This window comes from Pongo abelii, chromosome 9 (genome assembly GCF_028885655.2).
Source record: "Pongo abelii isolate AG06213 chromosome 9, NHGRI_mPonAbe1-v2.0_pri, whole genome shotgun sequence".
NCBI classification, from domain to species: Eukaryota; Metazoa; Chordata; class Mammalia; order Primates; family Hominidae; genus Pongo; species Pongo abelii.
This window is the reverse complement of record NC_071994.2, coordinates 8,092,850-8,119,469: the sequence shown is the minus strand read 5'-3', so window position 1 is coordinate 8,119,469 and position 26,620 is coordinate 8,092,850. Positions and strand designations below refer to the sequence as shown.

Below are 26,620 nucleotides of genomic sequence, written 5' to 3'. Positions count from 1 at the left end.
AAGAGGAAGAAAGAAAATAAGAAATTGTGGAGGGTGAGGGATGAAACAGGACAAGGTGAGTCTGCTAATGCGTCTGCAGCCCAAAGTGCCAGGCACACCGAGTTCCTCCTGTCATTAAAAAATAGCAACAGAGCATGCCTGTTACAAAAACAACCAGCCAAGCAGCTCAAATCTTTGTGGGTATGGGCAAAGCCTGTCAGAGGGTGGGTTTCTCTGAAGGTTCTTGGGGGTCAAGCATGTTCTTTCATGGGAGGACCCCCCAGCAGTATCTATGGACTTTCACTTAACCCCATTTTTTGGTCTAGCCCCTCACCCACCCCTCCCCAGTACGCCTAAGACCCGAAGCCTCTCTGGTTCCATTTATCCTTCAAATAATCCTCACGTCACACCACCCCACCCCACCCCACCCCACCCAGAGGTGTAGCTGCTGGCTACATGGCGTGGGTGGGGTGTGGGTGGGACATGGGGAAGCGGCACCCCACTGATCCTTACATAGACTTCCCATCGGTCCCCATTGTTGGCTGAAGCCTCACCTCACCCTCCGTGGTCCTGGTGGAGTTCCTGAGCCTCTCCAGGGCTCTGGCAGGTAATTCCACTTGCCTCTTGGCCCCACCTTTTCGGAACACATAATTTCAGCTCTTAATTCTCCATCCACTTTCCATCTTTGAAAATGTCAGCCAGGCGGCCGGGCACAGTGGCGCACACCTGTAATCCCAGCACTTTGGGAGGCCGAGGCGGGCGAATCACGAGGTCAGGAGATTGAGACCATCCTGGCTAACACGGTGAAACCTCGTCTCTACTAAAAATACAAAAAATTAGCTGGGCGTGGTGGCAGGCACCTGTAGTCCCAGCTACTTGAGAGGCTGAGGCAGGAGAATAGCATGAACCCGGAAGGCGGAGCTTGCAGTGAGCCGAGATCGTGCCACTGCACTCCAGCCTGGCAACAGAGCAAGAGTCTGTCTCAAAAAAAAAAAGAAAAGAAAAGAAAATGTCAGCCAGGCACGGTAGCTCACGCTGTAATCCTAGCACTTTGGGAGACAGAGGTGGAGGCAGGTGCCAGGAATTCAAGTTCAGCCTGGCCAACATGGTGAAACCCCGTCTATACTAAAAATACAAAAAAATTAGCTGGGCATGGCCAGGCGCAGTGGCTCACACCTGTAATTCCAGCACTTTGGGAGGCCGAGGCATGTGGATCACAAGGTCAGGAGTTTGAGACCAGCCTGGCCAACACGGTGAAACCCCGTCTCTACTAAAAATACAAAAAATTAGCCAGGCATGGTGGCGGGCACCTGTAATCCCAGCTACTTGGGAGGCTGAGGCAGGAGAATCGCTTGAACCCAGGAGGTGGAGGTTGCAGTGAGCCGAGATAGTGCCATTGCACTCCTGCCTGAGCAACAAGAGCAAAACTCCGTCTCAAAAAAGAAAAAAAAAAATAGCTGGGCATGGTGGCGGGTGTCTGTAATCCCAGCAACTCAGGAGGCTGAATCACTTGAACCCGGGAGGTGGAGGTTGCAGTGAATCAAGATCCTGCCACCGCACTCCAGCCCCGGCAACAGAGTGAGAAAAAGAAAAATGTGGTCAGGCTCTGTGTTCTACTGTCTTCCCTCCTGTTTTCTTTCCCTTTGTATATATTTTTGGTTTTCTTTACTATCATCTTAGAGAGATCCTAAGAGAAAACTGAGACAAACACATGTGTTTAGGCCTGCCATGTGGAAATGGCGGTCTCTATTCACTCTATTTACACAGAAACATTTAACAAGCAGCTCTTGCGGAGTCCAGAGAGGTGCAGGCCTAGCCCTCTCAGCACCACCCTCCACAGGTGCCCAAACAGCCCCAGCGCATTTCTTTACGTTGATTTCTTTCCTACTCATTTCCTCCAGCTGTGCAAGGGTAAAGGCAAAAGCACAAAGACCTGGGTTGGAACCCTGCCTCCATGTGCCACACCATGATCTTACCACATGGATTCTCAGAGCGTAACTGCTGCCCCATGGACCAGGTTAGCTAAGAGAGGTTCCATGAAACTGCGGTTGCAGAAATGCTTCTAACTATAAAATGCCAAACCTGGGAAAGAATGTTTGGATTCTTATAGCCTGGATCAGTAGGACACTGCCTTGGCCTGCTGGTGCCCCACCCCCAAGTCACCCAGGCCAGGGGAGGTAGAGCCCCAGCCCCTGAGACCCTCAGGCATCCTGCGGTTTCCAGGCCCTACAGAGGGTCCCAGAAACAGCCCCAGCAACAAAGTGAGGGGCCAGAAACTGTGCAAAGATGGAGGGAGGCTGAGAAGCAAGTCAGTGCTTTATTAACCTGGCAAAGGGGCAGCTAGGCAGCCTGAGCAGCCCCGCCAGACCCTCTTCTGCACTCCTCTGCCTAAGTCACGGCCCAAGCCCTGGAGTGTAGGCGGGCAGGGGCAAGGCCAAGGAAGGGGTGGAGTTGTCCAGTGCAGATGTTAAGGTCCAACCCGACTTCCTTACTGAGTCTAGGGGTGGGGGCCCCCCTCTCACCACTTCCTCCTTGTACAGCTCTGGCTCTTCCTGGAGTCAGGAGGCTGTGTGTCCCACATCTGCCGTGGTCGGGAAGGTGATCCCATCCCCAGGCAATGGGGAGGCCAGGAAGGGCCAGAGCCAGACGAGGGCCCAGCGGGGCCCCAGGGCTGCCTGCAGGTTGTGGCAGGGACCCAGGTCATAGGAGTGCTGGCCCCGAGCCCACTCCCATGTGGTCTGGCCCCGCAGCAGCAGCATCCCATGGAAGAGCAGCCCAGCCCCGCACAGCAGTGCACCCGCCACGCACGTGTCCGTCACGAAGGCCAAGGCAAACTGTGCCAGAGACACTCTGCCTGCAATAAAAGAGCAGAGAGGGTCAGGGAGGGGCAGTGGGGCCCAGCTTTCCTTCCACCCGCTCCCCTCCACCACAAAGCAGGGCTCATTCCTCCACTCAGCAAACCCTGTGTCGGTACTCGCTGGCCAGCCCATGCTGGGTGACAAGAACGCACTGGTAAACTGGGCAGTGGTAAACTGCTAAAGTGGTAAACTGGGCACTGGTAAACTGGGCAGACGCAGCCCCCTGCTTGGGATACGGCTTCATTCCTGCATCACAGACTTGGTGAGCACCTCCTCAGCCCTGGAGGCCGTGCCAGGCACTAGAGGGTGTCTCTGCCCTTGGGGAGCTCACAGACATTAAAGAGGCCATTCTTGGCTGGATGCGGTGGCTCACACCTGTAATCCCAGCACTTTGGGAGGCCAAAGCAGGTAGATCACCTGAGGTTAGGAATTCGAGACCAGCCTTGACAACATGGTAAAACCCCGTCTCTACTAAAAAATACAAAAATTAGCCGGACCTGGTGGCAGGCGCCTGTAATCCCGCCTCCTCGGGAGGCTGGGGGGCTCAGGCAGGAGAACGCTTTAACCTGGGAGGCGGAGATTGCAGTGAGCTGAGATTGCGCCACTGCACTCCAGCATGGGCGACAGAGCGAGACTCCATCTCAAAAAAAAAAAAAAAAGGCCGGGCGCGGTGGCTCACGCCTGTAATCCCAGTATTTTGGGAGGCCGAGGCGGGTGGATCACGAGGTCAGGAGTTCCAGACCAGCCTGACCAACATGGTGAGGTCTACTAAAAATACAAAAATTAACCGGGTGTGGTTGCGCACGCCTGTAATCCCAGCTACTCAGGAGGCTAAGGCAGGATAATCGCTTGAACCCGGGAGGTGGAGGTTGCAGTGAGCCGAGATTGCGCCATTGCACTCCAGCCTGGGTGACAGAGTGAGGAAAAAAAAAAAAAAAAAAGCCATTCTCAGTTACTTAATGTGTGCAGCCACAGAAAAGCCAGTATCCATCCTGTGCCATCCTGGCCCACAGTCAGCAACAAGTACCTGCTGAACTAACGGACTACGAGAGCCCATGAAATGTTACGCTAAGTGAGAGAAGCCAGGCACCAAAGGTCACATGTTTATCATCCCACTTATGTGAAACATCCTGAATAGGCAAGTCCACAGAGACAAAGATTAGCGGTTGCCAGGGGCTAAGGGGATTAGGGAGGAACATGGAGGGACCACTAATGGGTACGGGGTTTCTTTTTAGGGTGAAAATGTTCTGGAATTAGACAGTGGTGATGGTTGCACTACATCATGAATGTACTAAAAGCCACTGAATTGTACATTTTAAAATAGTTAAAATGGGCCAGGTACGGTGGCTCATGCTTGTAATCCCAGCACTTTATGAGGCCGAGGCAGGTGGATCACCTGAGGTCAGGAGTTCCAGACCAGCCTGGCCAACATGGAGAAACTCCGTCTGTACTAAAAATACAAAAAATTAGTCGGGGGTGGTGGCGCATGCCTGTAATCCCAGCTACTCGGGAGGCTGAGGCAAGAGAATCACTTGAACCTGGGAGGCGGAGGTTGCGGTGAGCCGAGATTGCGCCATTGCACTCCAGCCTGGGCAACAAGAGCAAAACTCCGTCTCAAAAAAAAACTATTCTGTTTGAAGGTCCTGAGGCAGGCCAGAGGCACCTGTGAGACAAGCGGGTGGACAGTCTGCAGGTCTGCAAGCACAGGGAGAAGCCCACGCTGGACAAACAATTCTGCGAGTAGGGGGTGCAAGGCAGCCCTGAGACTGTGGGCGCAGCTAGACCTGCCAAAGTGTGTAGAGTGAGGGGGGAATGGTGCCTAGACAGGAGCACGGGGAAATCGGTTCTTGGGGATCAGATAAAAGATGAGAAAGGGCAACCAGAAAGGAAGGTGAATGCACCAAGGTCTCAGCCATCGGTGATGCCAGGCGGAGAATGCTTCATGGGGGCTGGGGGCCAGCAGTGTCATGAGTCTAAAAGGTCTCATAAAGCAAGAACACAAGTGGGTCCTGGAGTGTGTGGAGACAGATCCCTGGGTGAGTGGTGGTTGCAGAAGCCAGGCCGGAGCAGGCAGGGAATGAGCAGCCATGAGCCTGGGCAAGTCCCTCGGGAAGCTTAGAGCAGGGCAAGCGCTGGAGGAGGATATGAGGGCAAGGGAGGGTTTGTCCAAGGTGGCAAACCATGAGGGCAGAGGTGGCCTGGCCTGCAGGAGAGGCAGACGCCACAGCCTGAGGCCTCCAAGCAGGGAGGTAGGCACCAAATACAAGAAGCTGGGGGCAGTCAGCTGGGCTCGGGGAGTTGAGGACAGCACAATTTGGGATGTGCCAGCTGATGTCTCACTTTCTCAGTGCCGGAGCTTGAAGTGTGGGAGAGCAGGGAAGGTTTGAGCTGCTGTCACTGGGGGTAGCAAGCTTACAAGCAAACGGGAAGGCCAGGCATAGCCAAGGGCCTGCTGAGGTCAGCAGCCGTGAACATGGCATGGCATCAACCTGCCACAGACCGCCAATGCCTCTGGCTCTCAGCAGCCAGAGGCAGACACAGAGAAACCAGGAAGGCACTGTGGAAGGAAGATGAGGGAGGAAGTTTGCGACGCTGGCAGGAGAATGGTGGGAAGGATGAGCTCTGAGCTGGACGTCGGTGGCAAAGGTGGAAAGGCACAGACGGGTGGTGGGGGCCACGAGCCTGCGGGCTCATGGAGCAGGTGCCAGGGCGTGGAGGAGTAAAAGACGGAGAGGAGAGGAAGTGGGGAGCAGAACGAGGAAGATGGGTGGTTTGTGGGGGTGACTCATTTTTGGATTCTGACCAGGACTGGGGTGTGGACATGGGAGGAGGGAAGGAAGGAAAAATGGAGGAGGAGGCCAAGAGCTAAGCCATCCAGGCATTGAGGGGGCTGTTCATGCAAACTTCCAGACACCCCTGATTTCCACAGGGCCCAGGGCTGAGAGAGTCTGTGACTGGAGCCAGAGTCTTCCGTGACTGAGGGGAGTGAGTGTTGACTACAAGGTGGTAGGGCCGTGCGTCTGGAGGGCTGGGACTCATGCACGGAGGGATCATTGAGGAGGGTAGAGGAGGACCCATTGGGAAGCTGGTGTGGGCAGATGAAGACTCTGATAACCCCAGTGGGCCGCTTCCCGAGGCCTCCCCTGGGCTGTAGGTGGGGTCCATGCACAGAGCTGGGCTTGGATAGGATGAGGAGGCACAGTGACTACCCGGAGTAGCCGGGGAGGTTCCTCACCACAGATCAAAGTGACAGAGGGAACCACGGAAAGGTCAGGAGGAAGGAATGGGGGTGAGAAAGGCCAAAGCATTCTGGGGGTAGAGAACAGAGAGTAAAAAGGACCAGCGAGGCTTCTGTCTGTAGATGGGGGAAGAGGAACATATGTGTCGTCTAGAACATGGCATCTCAGGCAGCCTGCTGATCCAAGTCTGCCCTCCTCAGCTTCCCATAACTGGGCCTTCCCCTGCCTGTCACTTTCACTGGCTCCCCGCTGTCCGGTCAAATAGGAGCCATCTCCTCACACCAGTTCTCAGGACCCCACCAGCCAGGCCTCCCCTACCAATCTGGCCTTAATTCTCACAATTCCCTGCCCACTGTCCAAGCCTTTGTTCCTACTGCTTCTCTCACTTAGAAATGCTCCTAGAATGCGCTTCCACATCGTGCCATGCAGAGACTCCCACGAGTCCTTCTCCTGTCTCAACAACTCCCGGAATCTCCCGATTCTCCGGCCAGAACACTGCACTTGTCTCAACGCACCAGTTTCCGTACTGCACCCCTGGGTGAATACCAAGCTGCCCTTACTGGCCATCACTGACACTGGGGCTGGGTCCCCCAGGCCAGAAAGCCCGTCTCCCACCAGAATGGGCTGTACTCCCCAGCCCAATACCAGGGCCCCTTCCTCCGTGCAGAGGCCTCCCAGGCTCCCCACCTGTGAGCAACATGAGCCAGGGAAGCAGGAGGAGGGCAGCCATGTGGAGGGGCGTGTGGGCTCGCAGCAGGGCCGACAGTGCAGGGCCCAGCAGCACAGAGACGTGGAGCAGGACGCCGGTGGCATGAAGCAGCAGGCACAGGAAGGGCCGGTAGTTGCCGAAGCCCACGCAGCGGCCCAGCAGGCGGCAGTGGTGGTCCCGACGCAGGATGCAGACGCGGCAGGCAGAGCAGTGTCCGCTGCGTGGCGGCACCTGGCTTTGGCACTGGTAGCAGTAACTGCAGGAAGGAACCACACGGTCAGTTCCCCCAGCAGCTCAGGTGCCCCATATTGTGCACAGGGCTGCCCCAGAGCCCATCCTGCAGAAGTGGCAACAGCCATTTGCCCTGGTTAAGCCTCAATTTCTTTACAAGTAAATGCAGGCTAAACAAGATGTCCCAGGCCCTTCTAGTTCTAGCACTACAGGTCTGAGGTCTCTTCCAGCCCTAACATCCCCAGTCCTGAGACCTCTCTCAAGCCACTGACATCCAGCAGCAAATCTCTCCCTTCCTCCACCGTCACCCCTTTGTCCAGGTCACTAGGAACTCTCTGGATTACTGCAATAACCTCTTGACTGATCTCTGATTCCACCTGTGCCCCACCTCGTACAGTCTCAGCCCAGCAACCAAACTGACCCTCCTCTGCTTAAAACCCTCCTGTGGTTCTCCAAATTATTTCTAGTAAAAAGCAAAGCCTTCAGTGTCCTACAACATCCTTCTATCTGTGACATCTCTTCCCCTCTCTTACTGCACTCCAGTCACACTGGCCTTCTTGCTGTTCTGGGAACATACATGCTGGGTACACAACTGCCTCAGAGCCTTTGCACCACTTGTTACCTCTGCCTGGAACACCTTTCCCTCAGATTCCCACATGGCTAACCGCCCCCCACCCCCTCCAAGTTTTTTGCTCAAATGCCTCCTTCTCTATGAGGTCTACCTTGACCACATATTTATGTATATTATTTTAAAAATTAATTTAAGACTGGGCGCGGTGGCTCACACCTGTAATCCTAGCACTTTGGGAGGCCGAGACGGGTGGATCACGAGGTCAGGAGATCGAGACCATTCTGGCTAACACGGTGAAACCTCGTCTCTACTAAAAATACAAAAAAATAGCCGGGCGTGGTGGTGGGCGCCTATAGTCCCAGCTACTCGGGAGGCTGAGGCAGGAGAATGGCGTGAACCCAGGAGGCGGAGCTTGCAGTGAGCCAAGATCACGCCACTGCACTCCAGCCTGGGGGACAGAGGGACACTCCGTCTCAAAAAAAATAAAAAAACATTAATTTAAAAAATTTTTTAGGGACAAGAGTCTCGCTACGTTACCCAGGCTGGAGTGTAGTGGTTGTTCACAGGTGTGATCATAGAACACTACAGCCTCAGTTTCTCGAGTAGCTGGGACTACAGGCGAAAGCCTGTGCCTGGCATAAAATGTGTGTGTAGAGCCTGTACCTGGTGTAATTTTTTTTTCTAATTATAAATTGACAAATTCCAGTTGTATATACTTATGGGATACCGAGTGATGTTATGATTTATCAGTACAGCTTGGAATAAATCAAGCTAATTACGATAGCCATTACCTCTAGCACTCATTTTTGTGATGAGAATTTACCACCTGTTTATTTATGTATTTATGTATTTATTTATTTGAGACGGAGTCTCGCTCTGTCACCCAGGCTGGAGTGCCGTGGCTTGATCTCGGCTCACTGCAACCTCCGCCTCCCAGGTTCAAACAATTCTCTTGCTTCAGCCTCGCCAGTAGCTGAGATTACAGGCACGTGCCGCCATGCCCGACTAATTTTTTTTTATATTTTTAGTAGAGACGGGGTCTCACCACGTTGGCTAGGCTGGTAAACTTCCGACCTTAAGTGATCCGCCGGCCTCCGCCTCCCAAAGTGCTAGGATTACAGGTGTGAGCCAACGCACCCGGCCTAACCACCTATTTAATATTGAAACTTGCAACGCCTTAACCCTGCTCTACTTCTTGTTTCCAAACTACTATCACCTTCTAGCATTCTATATGATTTGCTTATTATTCCTCTAGTTTCTCATCTGCCCCCACCTCAAATCAGGAATTTGTTCTATTGTACCCTTCGTCCCTGTAACAAAACCTTGCACCTAGTAGGTGCCCAATAAGTATTTGCGAGTGAATAAATAACACTCGATTCTAGCTCTTCCATCCCAGGTTCTAAAAAAATTTCTGGCTCTAACAGTCTGGATCCTAATGTAACCCGGTTCTAACATCTCAGGTCTTGAGGCCCCTCCCCCCGTCCAAGGCTCCCACTTCTCCCCCCCGATCCCGCACCCCACTCACGCCCAGCCCTGGCCCAGACCGCGGCCGGCCAGCATCACACCCCGGATGCTGGGATCCGAGCGCAGGAAGAGCCCCACGTTGCCCAGCAGGTTGAGCAGCTGGAAGGCGGCCAGCGCCAGCTGCAAGGCCCGGGCCAGGGGTCCCAGCGGCGGCGGCCCGGGACCGAGCACCAGCACGTAAGCCAGCTCCAGGCCCACGGCCGCGGCCCACAGCGCGGTGAGCACGAGAGGCAGCTGCGCGGGTGCCGCGTCCGCGCTCCCAGCCGTCCAGGGCTGCCCCATGGCCTGGACACCCAGCTGTCGGAGCCGGAGGACTAGGCCGCTTCCGTATTGGGGCGGAGATAGCGGTAGACGGACGTCTGCCACGGCCAATAGAAGCTCGGAAGGGGATGCGGCGAGCGCTCAGACTCTCAGGGAACGGCCGGCCCACGCGACGAGTTGATCGGGCCGACGGACCAGCAGTGGAGGCGCTGGGAATCCCGCGGCGCTGGAGCCCGGATGACGCCGCTGAGTGATTGACCCGCCCACCCTGGAGGCCCCTCCCCTCCCGCCGGAGCCCCGCCCGCTGGCGCCGGGGCCAGGAGTGCCCGGGGGATTGAGTTGCAGCCGGAGTGGTGTCGGGGTTTCCCGGCTCAGCACATTCTCCCCTACTCCCCCCAGCCGCCCCGATATTAATAGCCCTGCCGCAGCCCATCCAGCTGGCTCAGAGCCGTTCCCCATGCCCGGGTGTCTCCCTTCATCACCCCAGAAAACATACAAAACAGCTCGGCGCCTCTGTGTTCCTGACTGTGAAATGGGGATAGGGCTCTGTGTCCCACCAGCGAGGTGCTGGAAGAGGCTCACGAGGAGCTCCAGAGGGCAGCCTCTAGGGCGGCCCGCGGCCACTATTATTATCGGCCTTTCTATTGTGGACAGGAGGAAACAGACTCAGAGAGGTCCCGTGGATTTCTCAAGGTCACACAGTGCCCCAGCAGCGGAGCGGGAATGCAAACCCAGGATCTCCGCCGCGAGATCCACCCCGGCGTCCCCGAGTTCCGCAGTCCCCGGCTTCAGGACAACCCCTTGCCAGGTCCAACCTGAGCTCCTTCACCCCCATCCGGCCCCTCCCTCCTCCCCCATATTTAGTGCGAATTCGATCTGGGGCTGGGCTGGGCCCTACTTAACCGGGCCCGGGTGTCCGAGAGCGCGCCGAGCGGAGCGAAGCCAGGAGCCCGATCGAGATGATGATGGTTATGCAGCCCGAGGGTCTGGGGGCCGGGGAGGGGCGCTTCGCGGGCGGCGGCGGGGGCGGCGAGTACATGGAACAGGAGGAGGACTGGGACCGCGACCTGCTGCTGGACCCGGCCTGGGAGAAGCAGCAGCGGAAGGTGAGTGCTCGCCCATTTCCTGACAGCAAAACCGAGGCCTGAGAGGCCGGGCGGTTTGTCCTGGGCATCTCAGCAGGGCAGGGGCAGAGCTTGTCTTTAACCTAGAGTGCTAATCCCCAGCCCAGGCTCTGCCCATCAGCTGCCTGCTGTCCCCAGGGCTGGAGGAGAGGGCTGGGAGCCCTCAAGAGGGGTTTAAAATGTCAAGAGAGTTTTGGGCTCCCCACCTCCCCAGCGTTCATTCCCCTGGGCCCACTGCCCCACTTCTGCTGAAAACAGGCTGGGCAAACCCCAGGAGATCCAAGTTAGGCAGTTCAGGAAGAATCTTCTTCTAGTTAAATGTTCCCAGACCCCACCCTGAGGGCTTGCAGCCAGGCAACTAGTGGACTTGGGAGTGTGGGGGTGGTGAGAAGGGTCCTCTCAGACGCCACCCCACCTCGTCTCCAGGGTGGGGTCCGTAGTCGCCGTATCTCATTTAACAACTGAAGAAACTGAAGCCCAGAAAGGAGCACAGACAGGCCCCGAATCACAGACTGTCAGACATCAGGATCCCTGCAACCTGAGGATCTTTACCCTTTTCCCCACCCCCATTCTTTCCCAAGATACCCCAGGCATGGGGCCCTGAGTCTGCTGAAAAGGCCATAGGTCGGGGAGGAGGGGAGACCTGGGTCCCCTTACGCAGTAACCTGACTCTCCAGCCAGATGGACACGTAGTGCAGAGGCAGCACCTCGGGGGTGCTGAAGAGGGGCACAGGGGCAGCTGCTGCCCAGGCCCAGCCCGTTGGGCACTCAGGGCCCCTCCCTCCCTGAGCTATTTTCACTCCCAGACTTTCCCAAGTAGAGGGCGCAGGACACCTGGGTTCCCAAAGGGAAAATGATCCGGGCCAGGGGGAGAATACTTTGGAGAGTGGCAGGCCAGGGGTAACAGGAAGGCACTATGAAGCCATTGGACCCTGCTCAGCGTGTGCCAACACTGTATGACTCCAGGAAAGGGCAGGGTACTGGGGTACTCAGTGGAATTTGAAGGATCTGAGAGTCCTAGAATTTAGAATCAGAGCACTTCTGCTGGGTTAGATGACAGGAGATGACCCCAAGGGCCAAGAGGCTCCGCTGACTCGGCTGGGGTGTCCCGGGTGACAGGCCTCCCCTTAGGCTCCCCCTGCACCTGTCTCCAAGCACGGCTGCAGTCCCAGGTTCGGTAATTTCCCGGTGATGTCATCCCTATCCTTGGCTCCAGCTGCTACCTGTTCTGCAACATCGCCTATCCCTACCCCCACCCACCTGGGCCTCTCCGAGATCCAGGTCTGCATGCCCCTCATATGACACGTGCCAGTCTGTAACTTGCCTTTGTCACCTAACAAATTATCAGGAACATCTGCTCATCCCAACTTGCAGTCACCATCTCATCCACTCATTCAACGGCTGCACAGCATAGAGGCTCTGAAAATCAATCAGCATCCCTTGTAGTTGGACATTTGGCTCATTTCTTTCTCGTCCAGCGTTGTTTATCGCAAGGTGGCAATAAACATCCTTGTGCTCAGCTTCAGCCCTGACCCCTCCCTGTTCCTCTATGCTCCCTTTCTCCCCAGTGACTCCTCCATCCAAGGGCTTTCTTCACACAGTCTTGGAGCAGCACGCTGCCTCCTCCCACCTGATGTCTTACCATGTGCCAGCACTGTTTCAGGTGCTGGGATTCGGCAGCAGACAAAATAAAGCCCCTGCCATGGGAGCTTACATTCCAACATTTCTGTCTCATCCATCCGATCCTGCCTTGTCCCCCACACTGACACCCTTCCTCTCTTGCCCTGATCCCAGTGACTGCCTCCTCACTTCTGCCTTCTGCCGCGCCAAGCCATTCATCTCCACTCTGCAACCAGCATGGACAGTTCTGCCCACCTCCCTCCTGCCTGAGGCTTCCCTGACTCCCTGTTGCCCTCCAGATCAAATTTTAACTCCCCAGCTTAGCACCCAAGATTGAGCATGACCTGGCCCCTGCTGCCCCTCCGGCCCGCCTCTCACCACTTATACCCCAACAACCCCAGCTCCATTCCAGCAGTGGCCAGATCCTTGTAGTCTGACAAACATAGCAACTGTTTCTCACAGCCACTGAGCACTTGCCCTCATGGCAGCCCCTGCCTGAAATGCCCTTGCCTACCCTTCCCTTCCTGAATAATTCCTGCCCATCACAGCTCTGATCAAATACTCGCCTTCCCCAAGAGGTCCCCGCCCTGATCCGCAGCGTCCCTCCCATAAATTCCTCGGCAACCTCTTACAGCGCTTCTCAGACCAACGTGACTCTTGGATGGACTGTGAGCTCCCTTAGGGCAGGAACCACATCTCATTAAGAGTCTTGTTTGGGCTGGGAGTGGTGGCTTATGCCTGTAATCCCAGCACTTTGGGAGACCGAGGCGGGCGGATCACCTGAGGTTGGGAGTTCGAGACCAGCCTGACCAATATGGAGAAACCCCATCTCTACTAAAAATACAAAATTAGCAGGGTGTGGCGGCGCATGCCTGTAATCCCAGCTACCTGGGAGGCTGAGGCAGGAGAATCGCTTGAACCAGGGAGGCAGAGGTTGCAGTGAGCCGAGATCGTACCATTGCACTCCAGCCTGGGCAACAAGAGCGAAACTCTGTCTCAAAAAAAAAAAAAAAAAAAAAAAAAGAGTCATGTTTGGCACCACCCAGCCCTGCCTGTCCCCCTGCCCTTTCCAGACTCAAAGCATCTTAGACTCCAGGGTTGGAGGGAACTGCGGGAAATCTAACTGCCCTATTCAGTGCTTGAGTTCCCATCAAGTTGTACTCAGTGTCTACTTACATACCTCCAGTGATGGGAAGCTCACTCCCTTCCCTTAGCAATGAGAGCCCCTCAAGTATTTAACACATCATCTTCCATGTCCAGCTCCCAGGGCATCTGGCAAGCTGGTCTGAGGAAGGAAAGGTGGCTGAGGGGAAGAATTCCAAATAGCTCCCAGGACCTCCCAGGACTATCTGCTTTGTGGTGTGGGGATGCTCTGAATCCAAGAATTCTGCCAGGTTGGAAGAAGAAAGACCTGAGACATCATAGATTCTGACCCTTTAATTACACAAATGGGAAGACCAAGCCCCGAAGAGGGAAAGGGGCTGACCCTAGATCACAGAGCATGAGTGACTCAGTTGGCCTTGGAGCCCACCCTGACTCTACCAAGTAGTCCATGGAAAAGCAGAATTCAGGATCTGAAGGGCGGTAGGTTGGCAGAAACTTGTGTACCAAGGGTCATGTCACCCCTATCCCCAACAGACACACAGCCCTGTACCATCCCTCCCATCTCAGAAGGAGGCTGAGGCTGAGGCTGACTCTTGGGGAAGGGGTGGGCAGTCACCCCCAGAAATGAGATCAGACCAGGCATGGCGGCTCTTGCCTGTAATCCCAACACTTTGGGAAGCCAAGGCAGGAGGGTCACTTGAGCCCAGGAGCTTGAGACCAGTCTGGGCAACATAGTAAGACCGAGGCAGAAGTATCACTTGAGGCCAGGAGCTTGAGACAAGCCTGAGCAACATAGTAAGAACCTGTCTCTCTCTAAAAAAACAAAATGAGATCAGGCTGGGCCTGAGTGCCAGCTGACACGCCAACAGCCCACAGAGTCCTTGCACACTTAGGGTCTACTTGGAGGCCAATTTACAACAATCCTAGAAGGTCAGTGGAACTGAAAAAATAGAAACACAGAGACAGTCCCTTAGGCAAAACCCTGAGGGCCAGATGTGCTTCAGTCCAGGAGTGTTCAGATTTCAGAAAGGCAATATCACCCTGCACTGGCTCCTGTGGTTCAAAACCTCAGAAGGCCCCACACTTTGAATGTGTTAACATTTTCTAAGGGCCCTCCAGTGTTTAAGACCCCCAAGGCTGGGGTGCTGGTGGCCGGGTGCCCCAAGTCTGAACTGGGACCTGCATGGGTCGCAGACCCCATTTCTCCCCTCTCAGGAAAACTAAAGCTCAGAGAGGGAAAGGGACTGGCCCAGGATGCACAGCAAGTCAGTGGCTGAGCTGAGCCTTGAATCCAGAAATACAAGGCTCTGAGACCTACCCTGACTGATGAGACAGGACTGTGCCCCACATCCCCCAGAGCCAGTTGTAGGGTTTGAGTGCTGTCCTCTGCCCCCAGACCTTCACTGCCTGGTGCAACTCACACCTGCGCAAGGCAGGCACCCAGATCGAGAACATCGAGGAAGATTTCCGCAACGGCCTCAAACTCATGCTGCTCCTGGAGGTCATTTCAGGTGAGGATGGCAAATCAGTGCACCTGGGCCCCAGGACCCAGGAACATGTGGACAGCAGGGGGAATAGGGTGGCGGAGTGTTGGACGGGACTTGGTGGGGAGGGGAGAGTTTGCGGGCAATAGCTTCAGCTGCCTCTCATGACCTTTGGCCCTTGGCCTGTCCTCTTATACCCAGGTGAGAGGCTGCCTAGGCCAGATAAAGGCAAGATGCGCTTCCACAAAATCGCCAACGTTAACAAGGCCCTGGATTTCATTGCCAGCAAGGGGGTTAAGCTGGTGTCCATTGGTGCTGAAGGTGAGGAGGTGGCAGGAAGGGTCTTGGGCAGGGCACGGGGGCCTCTCTTGACATCAGCAAATCACCTCTGTGAGCCTCAGTTTCCTCATCTCAGCAATGAGAACAATCCCTGCCTCGCAAGAGAGCCTGTAAAGAACCAATGTACCAGCCAGGCACGGTGGCTTACGCCTGTAATCTCGGCACTTTGGGAGGCCGAGGCCAGTAGACTGCTTGAGGCTAGGAGTTTGAGACCAGCCTGGCCAACATGGCAAAACCCTATTTTTACTAAAAATACAAAAATCAGCTGGGTGTGATGGCGCACACCTGTAATCCCAGCTACTTGGGAGGCTGAGGCACAAGAATCGAATGAACCTGGGAGGTGGAGGTTGCAGTGAGCCGAGATCACACCACTGCACTCCAGCCTGAGCGACAGAGTGAGAGACTCCGTCTGAAAGAGAAAACAAAAATGCCGGCCAGGCCTGGTGGCTCACACCTGTAATCCCAGCACTTTGGGAGGCCGAGGTGTGGGGCTCACGAGGTCAGGAGATCAAGACCATCCTGGCCAACATGGTAAAACCCTGTCTCTACTAAAAATACACTGGGTGTGGTGGCGCGTGGCTGTAATCCAGCTACTTGGGAGGCTAAGGCAAGAGAATCACTTGAACCCAGGAGGTGGAGGTTGCAGTGAGCCAAGATCTTGCCACTGTAGTCCAGCCTGGTCCAGCCTGGGTGACAGAGCTAGACTCCATCTCAAAAAAAAAGAAAGAAAAGCCAATATACCCAAAGTGCCAGCGCAGCCCCTGAACCCTAGTAAGAGTTCAGTGAAATAATTTCTAAATAACAAGCCAGGCATGGTAGCACTGTAGTCTCAGCTACTTGGGAGACTGAGGCAGAGGGATTGTTTGAGCCCGGGAGTTGGAGATCAGCCTGGGCAACATAGCAAAACTCCATCTTGGCCAGGCACAGTGGCTCATGCCTGTATTCTCACACTTTGGGAGGCCAAGGCAAATGGATCACCCTGAGGTCAGGAGTTCAAGACCATCCTGGCCAACATAGTGAAAGCCTGTCTGTACTGAAAACACAAAAATTGGCTGGGCATGGTGGTGCACGCCTGTAATCCCAGCTACCTGGGAGGCTGAGGCAGGAGAATCCCTTGAACCTGGGAGGTGGAGGTTGCAGTGAACCAAGACTGCACCATTGCACTCCAGCCTGGGTGACAAGAGAGACTCTGTCTCTCACACACACACACACACACACACACACACACACACACAAAACTCCATCTCAAAAAATTCCCAAAACCAACCAACTAAACAAAAAAATAGATGCGGGCCAGGGGTGATGGCTTACATCTGTAACCCTAGCACTTTGGGAGGCCAAGGCAAGCAGATCATGAGGTCAGGAGTTCGAGACCAGCTTGGCCAATACAGTGAAATCCATCTCTACTAAAAATACAAAAATTAGCTGAGCATGGTGGCATGCACCTGTACTCCCAGCTACTCGGGAAGCTGAGGCAGAAGAATTGCTTGAACCTGGGAGGCAGAGGTTGCAGTGAGCTGAGATCACGCCACTGTACTCCAGCCTGGGCGACAGAGCAAGACTCTGTCACCCCCCCAAAAAAATAGATGCAGCTGGGTGCAGTGGCTCACACCTGTAATCCCAGCACTTTGGGAGGCTGAGGTGGGCAGATCATTTGAGGTCAGGAATTCAAGACCAGCCTGGCCAACATGGTGAAACTCCATCTCTACTAAAAATACAAAAAAATTAGCCAGGTTTGGTAGTGCACGCCTGTAGTCCCAGCTACTAGGGAGGCTGAGGAAGGAGAATCACTTGAACCCAGGAGGCGGAGGTTGCAGTGAGCCGAGATCGCACCACTGCACTCCAGCCAGGGCAAAGAGGGAGACTCCATCGGAAAAAATAATAATAAAAAAAGAAAAGAAAAGAAAAAGAGGTCGGGCATGGTGGCTCATGCCTGTAATCCCAGCACTTTGGGTGGCCGAGGCGGGCGGATCACGAGGTCAGGAGATTGAGACCATCCTGGCTAACACGGTGAAACCCCTTCTCTACTAAAAATACAAAAAATTAGCCGGGCGTGGTGGTGGGCACCTGTAGTCCCAGCTACTCAGGAGGCTGAGGCAGGAGAATGGCATGAACCCGGGAGGCGGAGCTTGCAGTGAGCGGAGACTCCATCTCAAAAAAAAAAGAAAGAAAAGAAAGAGAGATGCTTACTGAGCACCTGCTAGGTGCTCACCTACTGGGTGCCAGCCCTGAAATGGGAGACAAGGGCCAGAGGGCTGATCAGAGGGGAAGGTAGGCTGAGGCCAGATAGCACAGACCTTGAATGCCAGGCAAATCTGTCCCCTGACCCCTGCCCCGCAGAGATCGTCGACGGGAACCAGAAGATGACCCTGGGCATGATCTGGACCATCATCCTTCGCTTCGCCATCCAGGACATCTCTGTGGAAGGTGAGCAATGGGAAAGGAGGTCGGGGACAGGTGCAGTGGCTGGGGCCTGTAATCCCCACAGTTTGGGAGGTCGAGGCGGGCAGACCACTTGAAGGATCGCCCAGGAGTTCAAGACCAGCCTGGACAACATGGTGAAACCCCATCTCTACAAAAAATAAAAAAAATAAAAATAAATTAAAAAAAGCTGGCCATGGTGGCATGTGCCTATAGTCCCAGATACTAGGGAGGCTGAGGTAGGAAGATCGCTTGAGCCTGGGAGGTTGAGGCTGCGGTGAGCCATGATCGTGTCACTGCACTCCAGTTGGATGACATAGCAAGACCCTGTCTCAAAAAAAAAAAAAAAAAAAAAAGTAGGGTGAGAGGGCTGACCTGGACCCCTTCCCAATGAATTATCCCACCTCCTCCCCACCCAGAAACCTCAGCCAAGGAAGGCTTGCTCCTGTGGTGCCAGAGGAAGACAGCACCGTACCGCAACGTCAACGTGCAGAACTTCCACACCAGGTCTGTCAGCTGGTTATCAAATGTGTCTGGGCCTCTGTGGGGCATAGAGAGGAGCCCTCCCTGGTCAGTGAAGGGCACTGAGCTGGTCCCTATCACAAGCCACAGGGAAGAAAAAGGTCACAGTACAGTTCCTGGAACCGTGTCTGAAAAGAGGGCTCAGTAACTGTTGAATGGAATGGAATTGAATCCAGGAGGGTTCCAGGAACTCCTGGAGGAGGGAGTGTTTGAGACTTCCCTGGAAGGCCATTCAAGCCAGAGGGAAGCTGGAGGCCAAAAACTTCTAGAAACTGGTCGGGCCTAAGCGTGGGTGTGTGACGGAATCGTGATGAGCTAGCAGGAGATGGTCCAGATCTGGTCATGAAGAGCCTCAAATGCCAAGCTCAGGGATTTGTACTTTACTCCATTTTACAGATGAGGCTGTCCTTCTCGGGGGTGCTCCTGGGCCGAGGGGAGAACGGGGCCCCAGCTTGAACCCAGGCCTGACCCCCCTCTTCTCTCTGTCCAGCTGGAAGGATGGCCTGGCCCTCTGTGCCCTCATCCACCGACACCGCCCTGACCTCATCGACTACGCCAAACTGCGAAAGGTAGAGGCCCCCGCCACCCCAGCCCAAGGCCTCTGCCTGCAGCTGACCTTTCACCCTCCTCCCTTACACCCATCTAGGATGACCCCATCGGAAACCTGAACACTGCCTTTGAGGTGGCAGAGAAATACCTGGACATCCCCAAGATGTTGGATGCGGAAGGTGAGAGTGAGCTAGCCCAGGGGAGGACCCCACATTCTCGCCACTGGGCCTGGTACAACCTCCACACCTTTGCACGGCCCTTTCCTCCTCCTGAGATGCTCCGACCGCCCCCACCCCACTCCCTGGTCACAGTCCCCCTTCTCCAGGAGTCCTCTGTCTTGTCCCCTGCCCCATCCCCCAAAGAGGAACAGCCTCTCCCACCTCTCCCCTATGTAATGACCCTACCTTCTGCCTCACATCCCAGTTACCTGGGTTACCTGGGATAATGTGGGTCCCCCAAGACTGGCAGCTCCCCTGGGGCACGTCGTGCCTGTGGTCCCCATGCCTAGGCAAGGCAATAGTCAACTGAAGCAGCAAACACTTTCTGAGCATCTACTATGCGTGATGCCCTGGCTGTGTGGGCACCGCTGGAGAAGAACTTTTTCTTGCCCTGAGGAGCTTGTGGACTTGGGGGACAGACAGACAGAGCAGGGTATAGGACAGTTCAACGCATGAGGCAGCGTGGACCAGTCCCTCACGAGGGCCACAGTGGCTGCCCACTCACACTCACCCACCCACTCCCTCACACTTTGCTCACCCCAAGGTGGGGAGGTGGGGAAGTTGCTGAGCCCTGGGGTAAGGAAGAGAAGACATTGGGCTTGGGTGGCTGCCTGCTGGTGGCCATGACCGGATGCTTCCAGCCCTCCCACCCAGAGGGAGTTCTCTGCCTGGGGAGGGACCCCTGGCTTTGGCCAGTGGACACCGTGCTGTCCTCCCCTAGACATTGTGAACACCCCAAAGCCGGATGAGAAGGCCATCATGACCTATGTATCCTGCTTCTACCATGCCTTTGCCGGGGCTGAGCAGGTAAGGCAGCCCAACTGCTGCTGCCTGGGCTTGTGGACTCAAGGGCCCAACCTTGGCTGTAGTCCAACATTGGAGGCGCCAGCCCACGGAGGTTGGAGTGCCACTGTGCCAGCTGCACACACTCAGTCTTCAGCAAGAGCAGAGGACCCTGGTTTGGAAACTCCCTCCCTACCTAAGAGCCGTGCTCCCCCCATCCCTTTCCCTATTTGCGGGGGCTCCATTCTTTGTTTGTTTGTTTTTTGAGACAGAGTCTCACTCTGTCACCCAGGCTGGAGTGAAGTGGTGTGACCACGGCTCATTGCTGCCTTGACCTCAGCCTCCTGCCTCAGCCTCCCCAGTAGCTGGGACTACAGGCACGTGCTACCACACCTAACTCATTTTTGTATTTTTTGTAGAGATGGTGTTTCATCACGTTGCCCAGGCTGGTCTCGAACTCCTGGACTCAAGTAACTCACCCACCTCAGCCTCCCAAAGTGTTGGGATTACAGGCGTGAGCCACCACGCCCAGCTGTTTTTTTTTTTAGACAGAGTCTCGCTCTGTTGCCCAGGCTGGAGTGCAGTGGTGCCATCTCGGCTCACTGCCAGCTCCGCCTCCCAGGCTCACGCCATTCTCCTGCCTCAGCCTCCTGGGTAGCTGGGACTACAGGCGCCCACCACCACGCCTGGCCAATTTTTTTGTATTTTTAGTAGAGACGGGGTTTCACCCTGTTAGCCAGGATGGTTTCGATCTCCTGACCTCATGATCCGTCCGCCTTGGGCCCCCAAAGTGCTGGGATTACAGGCGTGAACCACCGTGCCTGGCAGGGCTCTGGGTTTTAAGGGCTTTACAGAAGCAGCTTGCTTTAATGCCAGCCCTCTGCCCACTCCCCCCACAGGCAGAGACAGCTGCCAACAGGATCTGCAAGGTGCTGGCAGTGAACCAGGAAAACGAGAAGCTGATGGAGGAGTATGAGAAGCTTGCCAGTGAGGTGAGGCTGGGCTCCCAACGTCCTCTCCCAACCCTGCTAACCCCAAGCGTGGGCCTACAGAGCCTCCCTCTGCTCAGAGTAGCCCTGGCTTCCTCCCAGCCTCCTCTTGTCCATCCCCAACCATCACTTGCCCTTCTGCCAACCCAAGCTCCTGGTCAGTCATTGATTCACTCATCATTCATCCGTTTACTCCTGCATCGATCCATTCACTCGTATTTAGGTAGTCACATGGCCCTTTGCTCTGTGCCAACCTATACTAGCCCCTGGACTCAGAAATTAACCATCCCACTTCTTCTCTGACTCGTGGGGACTACCCCATTCTGCTTTCGTAGTTGTCAAAGTCACCCCCACCTACACTCTGGCCACAGCCTGGATGTGGGTGGAGAGGGGTGGGTGAACTGGGCAGGTCAGCTCAGAGCTCTCTGCCTTGCCCCTACCTGGCCCTGTCAGCTGCTGGAGTGGATCCACCGCACTGTCCCATGGCTGGAGAACCGTGTGGGTGAGCCTAGCATGAGTGCCATGCAGCGCAAGCTAGAGGACTTTCGGGACTATCGGCGTCTGCACAAGCCGCCCCGCGTTCAGGAAAAGTGCCAGCTGGAGATCAACTTCAACACACTGCAGACCAAGTTGCGGCTCAGCCACCGGCCTGCCTTCATGCCCTCCGAGGGCAAGCTGGTCTCGGTGAGCTCTACACACATTCCCTAGGTGACCTTGGGGTCCATATCCCCATCTGTACAATGGGCAAACCGTGATGGAGCGCACCCCTGCCTGCTCCACAGGACATTGCCAACGCCTGGCGGGGGCTGGAGCAGGTGGAAAAGGGCTATGAGGACTGGCTGCTCTCGGAGATCCGGCGCCTGCAGCGACTCCAGCACCTGGCTGAGAAGTTCCGGCAGAAGGCCTCCCTGCACGAAGCCTGGACCCGGGGTAGGTACACCTACCTCACGGGGCTGGACTGTCTCCTGGGGTGGAGATTGGTGTGCAGGGGCAGGAGGGGAGGTTCTTGGCAAAATGCACAGGACAAGGGTAGGTGCTCTTCAGGAAAGCCGGAGACTGGATTTCTAGTCCCACCCTGACTTGCTGTGGTGCAACCTGGGCCTCTCTTTTGGCCACTGCCCCTCTGTGGGCCACAGTTTGTTTGTTTTGTTTTTTGAGACAGAGTCTTGCTCTATTGCCCAGGCTACTACAATCTCGGCTCACTACAGTCTCTGCCTCCCAGGCTCAAGCGATCCTCCTGCCTCAGCTGCCCAAGTAGCTGGGACCACAAGCGTGCATCACCACGCCCGGTAACTTTTTGAATTTTTGTAGAGATGGGTTCTCACTTTGTTGCCCAGGCTGGTCTCAAACTCCTGGACTCAAGCGATCCACCCACCTCAGCCTCCCAAAGTGCTGGGATTACAGGCCCGAGCCACCGCACATCTGCCTATTTATCTATAAATTCAGCCTTCCTCCTCACCCCCCAGCCCTGCTCTGGTCTTCTGTAGATGTGCTCTGATTAATTCATCATTTAGCATTTTATTTTATATGTATCAGGTGTTCAAAGGTGAGTCCATTCCTCACCCTAACATCACTTATGTCATACTCAAAGTATACTGACGCTAAAATATTGCACGAGTCAAACATATTACTCTGGATAGAAACATCCACTCGATGTTCTGTCAAGGATTTTAGTAGTGAACAAAGGAAGCCGGGTCAAGGGCTCATGGGGGTTACAGAATCGTTGAGAGCTATTTTAAGGTCAAATTATGCTAAAACTGTACCAAGGGCCCCCTGGACGTAGCTCGCTCAGGGGACGCTGATGTCATTTACGGATCACGCCACGGAAGAGGAGTTTCACCTACGTTATTATACCGACGCCGCAGAGCAAACCCCTAGGACGGGCTAGGCCGGCGCGATCGCCACCTTAGCAGATGAGGCTTCACGGTCACACAGCCCGGCCCGCACCCCTGCCCCTGCCGCCACTGGGTGACCGGAGCCGGCCTCTCTTTGAGCAGGGAAGGAGGAGATGCTGAGCTCGCGCGACTACGATTCGGCTTCGCTACAGGAGGTTCGGGCGTTGCTGCGGCGCCACGAGGCCTTTGAGAGCGACCTGGCAGCGCACCAGGACCGCGTGGAGCACATCGCCGCGCTGGCCCAGGAGCTCAAGTAGGCGGGGCCTCGCGGGGCCCGCCCCAACACCCCCCTGGCCCCGCCCCCGGCGGCGAGCCCCGCCCTGATCCCCATTGCCCTTCTCAAGACCCTAGGCTCTCCCGGGTTCTGTAACCCCGCCGTGGTACCCAGGTCCCATTCGCTCCGCCCCCTCCTGGAACCCCACCCCCACCTCCGGACCCCGCTCTGCTGCCCACACTTTTCCCACTGGCGCTTGACCTGCCCCACTCCGTGACCTGCCCTCTAATCTGCCCGCTCTCTTCACCCGGCTTACTGCCCCAAACCCTCCCCATCAACCTTGGCCTGGCCACCCCCTCCCATGAACCCGCCCCTTCTCGCGTAACCCCGCCCCTCCACCCAAGCACCTCCATGGACTGCAGCTAAGGACCTGCAGGCGCCCACCTGCCCAGAGGGATGCGCCGGGACCCCCCTCTTGGAAAGCACCCAGCTTTACCCACCACCTGCCCTGGCTCCCACACGCCTTCACCCCCACCCGGGGCGCGGGTTCCAGACCCGGGAGTGCAGTTAGGACATCTGGGCTGGGGCTGGCCCTACACTGGCCCTACTTCTTGCTCCCAGTGAGCTGGACTACCACGAGGCGGCCTCAGTGAACAGCCGCTGCCAGGCCATCTGTGATCAGTGGGACAACCTGGGCACCCTGACCCAGAAGAGGCGGGATGCGCTAGAGGTGGGGCTGGGGACAGGGGAGCTGGGGGATGGGTAGGTGGGTGAGGCCAGGTCTGCCAGGCAGGCTGCTGACCCACTACGACCCCCACCTCCAGCGGATGGAGAAGCTCCTGGAGACCATCGACCAGCTGCAACTGGAGTTTGCCCGGCGGGCCGTGCCCTTCAACAACTGGCTGGATGGTGCCGTGGAGGACCTGCAGGACGTGTGGCTGGTACACTCTGTGGAGGAGACCCAGGTGGGTGCCAGGGTTGCAGGGGATGGATAGGATGACAGGAAAGCTGACCCCAAATTCTGCCACCCACAACTTTAGGCTCCTGGGGCACAGGGATGGGAGGAAAACCCCAGTTCCCGAGTGCTGGGCTGGAAGACAGGAGGCTGGGGTTCTTGTGTCAGGACTGCCCAGGACCGGTGGGTGGCCCGGGGCACACTGCTGCCCTTTCTGTTGCCTGTGGTAAGTGGGGGACACCAGCTGACACTTCCTGTCGTCCCCAGAGCCTGCTGACAGCACACGATCAATTCAAGGCAACGTTGCCCGAGGCTGACCGAGAGCGAGGTGCTATCATGGGCATCCAGGGTGAGATCCAGAAGATCTGCCAGACGTATGGGCTGCGGCCCTGCTCCACCAATCCCTACATCACCCTCAGCCCGCAGGACATCAACACCAAGTGGGATATGGTCAGTGCCACCTGCAGCCTTCCTCCCACCCCCTCCTGCATACTCTGACCACCCTGAAACCTCGAGTGGCCCAAGATATGGAGAATAAAGTCCATCTGCAGATATGGGGTCTGCCACAGACTCCACGTGGGATTGGATAAATCGCCTTGTCTGTCTTGGGCTCATCTGTATATGATGAGCTGTAACAGCAGCATTCTCCTGTCAGGACTGATGTGAAGTAGAATTAAGCCTTGTGTGTGAACATCTTTTATAAATCCACCCATATTAGTTATAAATGATGCCATCAGCCCCATTTTGCAGATGAGAAAACTGTAGCCCACATGGGTTAGTGACTTGCCCAAGAGCTTTCTCATATATCCCAGACAAGTTGGCTCAAAGCAACAGGGGCCGAGGTTTGAGGGGCTGGAGCCCATCTTCCCTAAAGCCATTTCCCAGCCCCCAGAGCTGGCTCTGGCATAACCGCCCTCCTCCCAGGTCCGAAAGCTGGTGCCCAGCCGTGACCAGACACTGCAGGAGGAGCTGGCACGGCAGCAGGTAAACGAGAGGCTCCGGCGACAGTTTGCGGCCCAGGCCAATGCCGTTGGACCCTGGATCCAGGCAAAGGTGGAGGTAAGGGCTGGGATAGTGGGTCCAACCTGGGGGGATGGGGCCAGGGCTGGGCCACAGGGAGTTGGGAGCCCTCATGCTGCCTGGGAACCCCTGCAGGAAGTGGGGCGGCTGGCAGCAGGGCTAGCCGGCTCTCTGGAGGAGCAGATGGCTGGGCTACGGCAGCAGGAGCAGAACATTATCAACTACAAGACTAACATTGACCGGCTGGAGGGTGACCACCAGCTGCTGCAGGAGAGCCTGGTGTTCGACAATAAGCACACCGTCTACAGCATGGAGGTGGGATCACACCCTCTCAGGAGAGAGGGGAGGCAGCACTGGCTGAGGAGGCCCAGGGAGATCACAGCTGGACAGAGCATATGTGTCCCAGCAGGGTCCCCACTTCAGCTTGGCCAGGTCCCTTAAGACCCAGCGATGGAAACTGACCCTTCCAGAGTCACAAAGCAGTCCAAAACCAGGCCAGGATTGGTCATAGCTGGTTATCAAAAGACAGGAAGGACTGCTGAGGTGGGGGTGGGTTACTCAGTGGAGCCTCCAGATGGGGATGGAGGCCCCGTGAGGGGGAGGACTTGCCCAGGGTCATTCAGTGGACTGGATGTGGAGCTAGAGCCAGTGGCCAGGCACTGGCTGCCCACTGACAGTGGCCTGTCCCCTGACCGCCAGCACATCCGCGTGGGCTGGGAGCAGCTGCTCACCTCCATTGCCCGCACCATCAATGAAGTGGAGAACCAGGTACTGACCCGAGACGCCAAGGGGCTGAGCCAGGAGCAGCTCAATGAGTTCCGAGCATCCTTCAACCACTTTGACCGGGTCAGCAGGGGCCTGGCCCTGTGGGGTAAGACACTTGGGGGCTGGTAGAGGCTGGAGACCAAGCCTGATATCCACTCACCCCCTACAGAAGCGGAACGGGATGATGGAGCCTGATGACTTCCGAGCTTGCCTCATCTCCATGGGCTATGACCTGGTGAGAGCTCCCCAGCTCCTTCCCAGGAGTCCCAAAGTACCCCCTCCTCTGTGCTGATCACCTATTGTGCGCCTCCCATCTTCACATACACCATCCCCTGCATCTTCATTACATCCACACAGGGGCTAGCAAGGCTCAGGGAGGTAAACTCACTTGGACCCAGTTCTGTGTGGACCCAAAGTCTGAGTTTGCAACATTTTTACCTGTAGGGAAACAGCACTACAGAAACGGGTGTGGCCCTGGAAAAAAAGTCAGGACCAGGGAGCAAATCTGCTTCCTGCTGTGGGTAGGATGCAGATTTCAGCCTACCATAAAGGACTTCCTATAGCCAGGGCTAAGGTCTCTGGAGGAAGGGAACACCCTTGTTACTGGGGCTCTGCTAGCTGAGGCTGGACAGTCCCCAGGAGGGGACACCGGGAGCCCTCCTGGCTTTAGTGCTCATGGGCATAGTGCCTGGCCTCTATCTCTGCAGGGGGAAGTGGAGTTTGCTCGCATCATGACCATGGTGGACCCCAACGCAGCCGGGGTGGTGACCTTCCAGGCCTTCATAGACTTCATGACCCGAGAGACAGCCGAGACTGACACGACTGAGCAAGTTGTAGCCTCCTTCAAGATCTTGGCAGGAGATAAGGTGAGTCCCAGGTGGTGGAGGGGCTGGTGGGCTGGGGCAGGGCACGGGACCTGTGGGTCCTCAACGCCTCTTCTCCCCAGAACTACATCACCCCCGAGGAGCTGCGGCGCGAGCTCCCTGCCGAGCAGGCCGAGTACTGCATCTGCCGTATGGTGCCCTTCAAGGGATCCGGGGCCCCGGCTGGAGCCCTGGACTACGTGGCTTTCTCCAGTGCCCTCTATGGGGAAAGCGACCTCTGACCCCAACCACTGAGGTTCTGTATGCAAGATGGAGAGAGGGTGCACCCTGTGGCTGATCCCATCCGTCCCTCGGAGCAAGGGCCTGAGAGAACAGCCAGCCAAGTGCTTCTGAATAAAGATCCCTCTGTGGGTCTCTCCCCA

The 26,620-nt window shown here is 56.1% G+C and overlaps 2 protein-coding genes across 3 annotated transcripts; one reads left to right on the top strand and one right to left on the bottom strand.

The window, feature by feature from the left end:
* Positions 1-1,695: 1,695 nt before the first annotated feature.
* On the bottom strand, positions 1,696-9,628 carry ZDHHC24 (zinc finger DHHC-type containing 24). The gene is made up of 3 exons (XM_002821473.5): positions 9,113-9,628; positions 6,764-7,041; positions 1,696-2,833 (listed from the first exon to the last, which is right to left on the bottom strand). The coding sequence occupies exons 1-3, from the start codon at positions 9,391-9,393 to the stop codon at positions 2,538-2,540; spliced, it is 855 nt and encodes a 284-aa protein (XP_002821519.1). The 5' UTR covers positions 9,394-9,628; the 3' UTR covers positions 1,696-2,537.
* ACTN3 (actinin alpha 3) lies at positions 9,540-26,620 on the top strand. 2 transcript variants are annotated; one of them, XM_002821470.6, is made up of 21 exons: positions 9,540-10,478; positions 14,617-14,731; positions 14,906-15,025; positions 17,384-17,470; positions 17,884-17,971; positions 18,477-18,555; positions 18,633-18,714; positions 19,475-19,560; positions 20,436-20,528; positions 20,979-21,209; positions 21,308-21,455; positions 22,523-22,673; positions 23,256-23,364; positions 23,459-23,599; positions 23,857-24,039; positions 24,514-24,648; positions 24,745-24,924; positions 25,309-25,455; positions 25,544-25,609; positions 26,082-26,240; positions 26,321-26,620. In XM_002821470.6, exons 1-21 carry the CDS (start codon positions 10,332-10,334, stop codon positions 26,477-26,479), a joined length of 2,706 nt encoding a protein of 901 aa, XP_002821516.3. In that variant the 5' UTR covers positions 9,540-10,331; the 3' UTR covers positions 26,480-26,620. The 2 variants fall into 2 exon arrangements, with proteins under 2 accessions (XP_002821516.3, XP_054381555.1); XM_054525580.2 differs by having other exon boundaries at positions 9,633-10,180.

What these genes read in the sequence shown, in the direction of transcription:
- ZDHHC24 (XM_002821473.5), bottom strand. Translation starts at nt 9,393, where the DNA reads ATGGGGCAGCCCTGGACGGCTGGGAGCGCGGACGCGGCACCCGCGCAG. An exon ending in GGTCTGGGCCAGGGCTGGGC is followed by an intron (nt 7,042 to 9,112) that starts GTGAGTGGGGTG and finishes TCCTTCCTGCAG; the next exon opens with TTACTGCTACCAGTGCCAAA. An exon ending in CTGGCTCATGTTGCTCACAG is followed by an intron (nt 2,834 to 6,763) that starts GTGGGGAGCCTG and finishes CTTTTATTGCAG; the next exon opens with GCAGAGTGTCTCTGGCACAG.
- ACTN3 (XM_054525580.2), top strand. Translation starts at nt 9,830, where the DNA reads ATGCCCGGGTGTCTCCCTTCATCACCCCAGAAAACATACAAAACAGCT. An exon ending in GGTGTCCATTGGTGCTGAAG is followed by an intron (nt 15,026 to 17,383) that starts GTGAGGAGGTGG and finishes CCTGCCCCGCAG; the next exon opens with AGATCGTCGACGGGAACCAG. An exon ending in TCTCCATGGGCTATGACCTG is followed by an intron (nt 25,610 to 26,081) that starts GTGAGAGCTCCC and finishes CTATCTCTGCAG; the next exon opens with GGGGAAGTGGAGTTTGCTCG.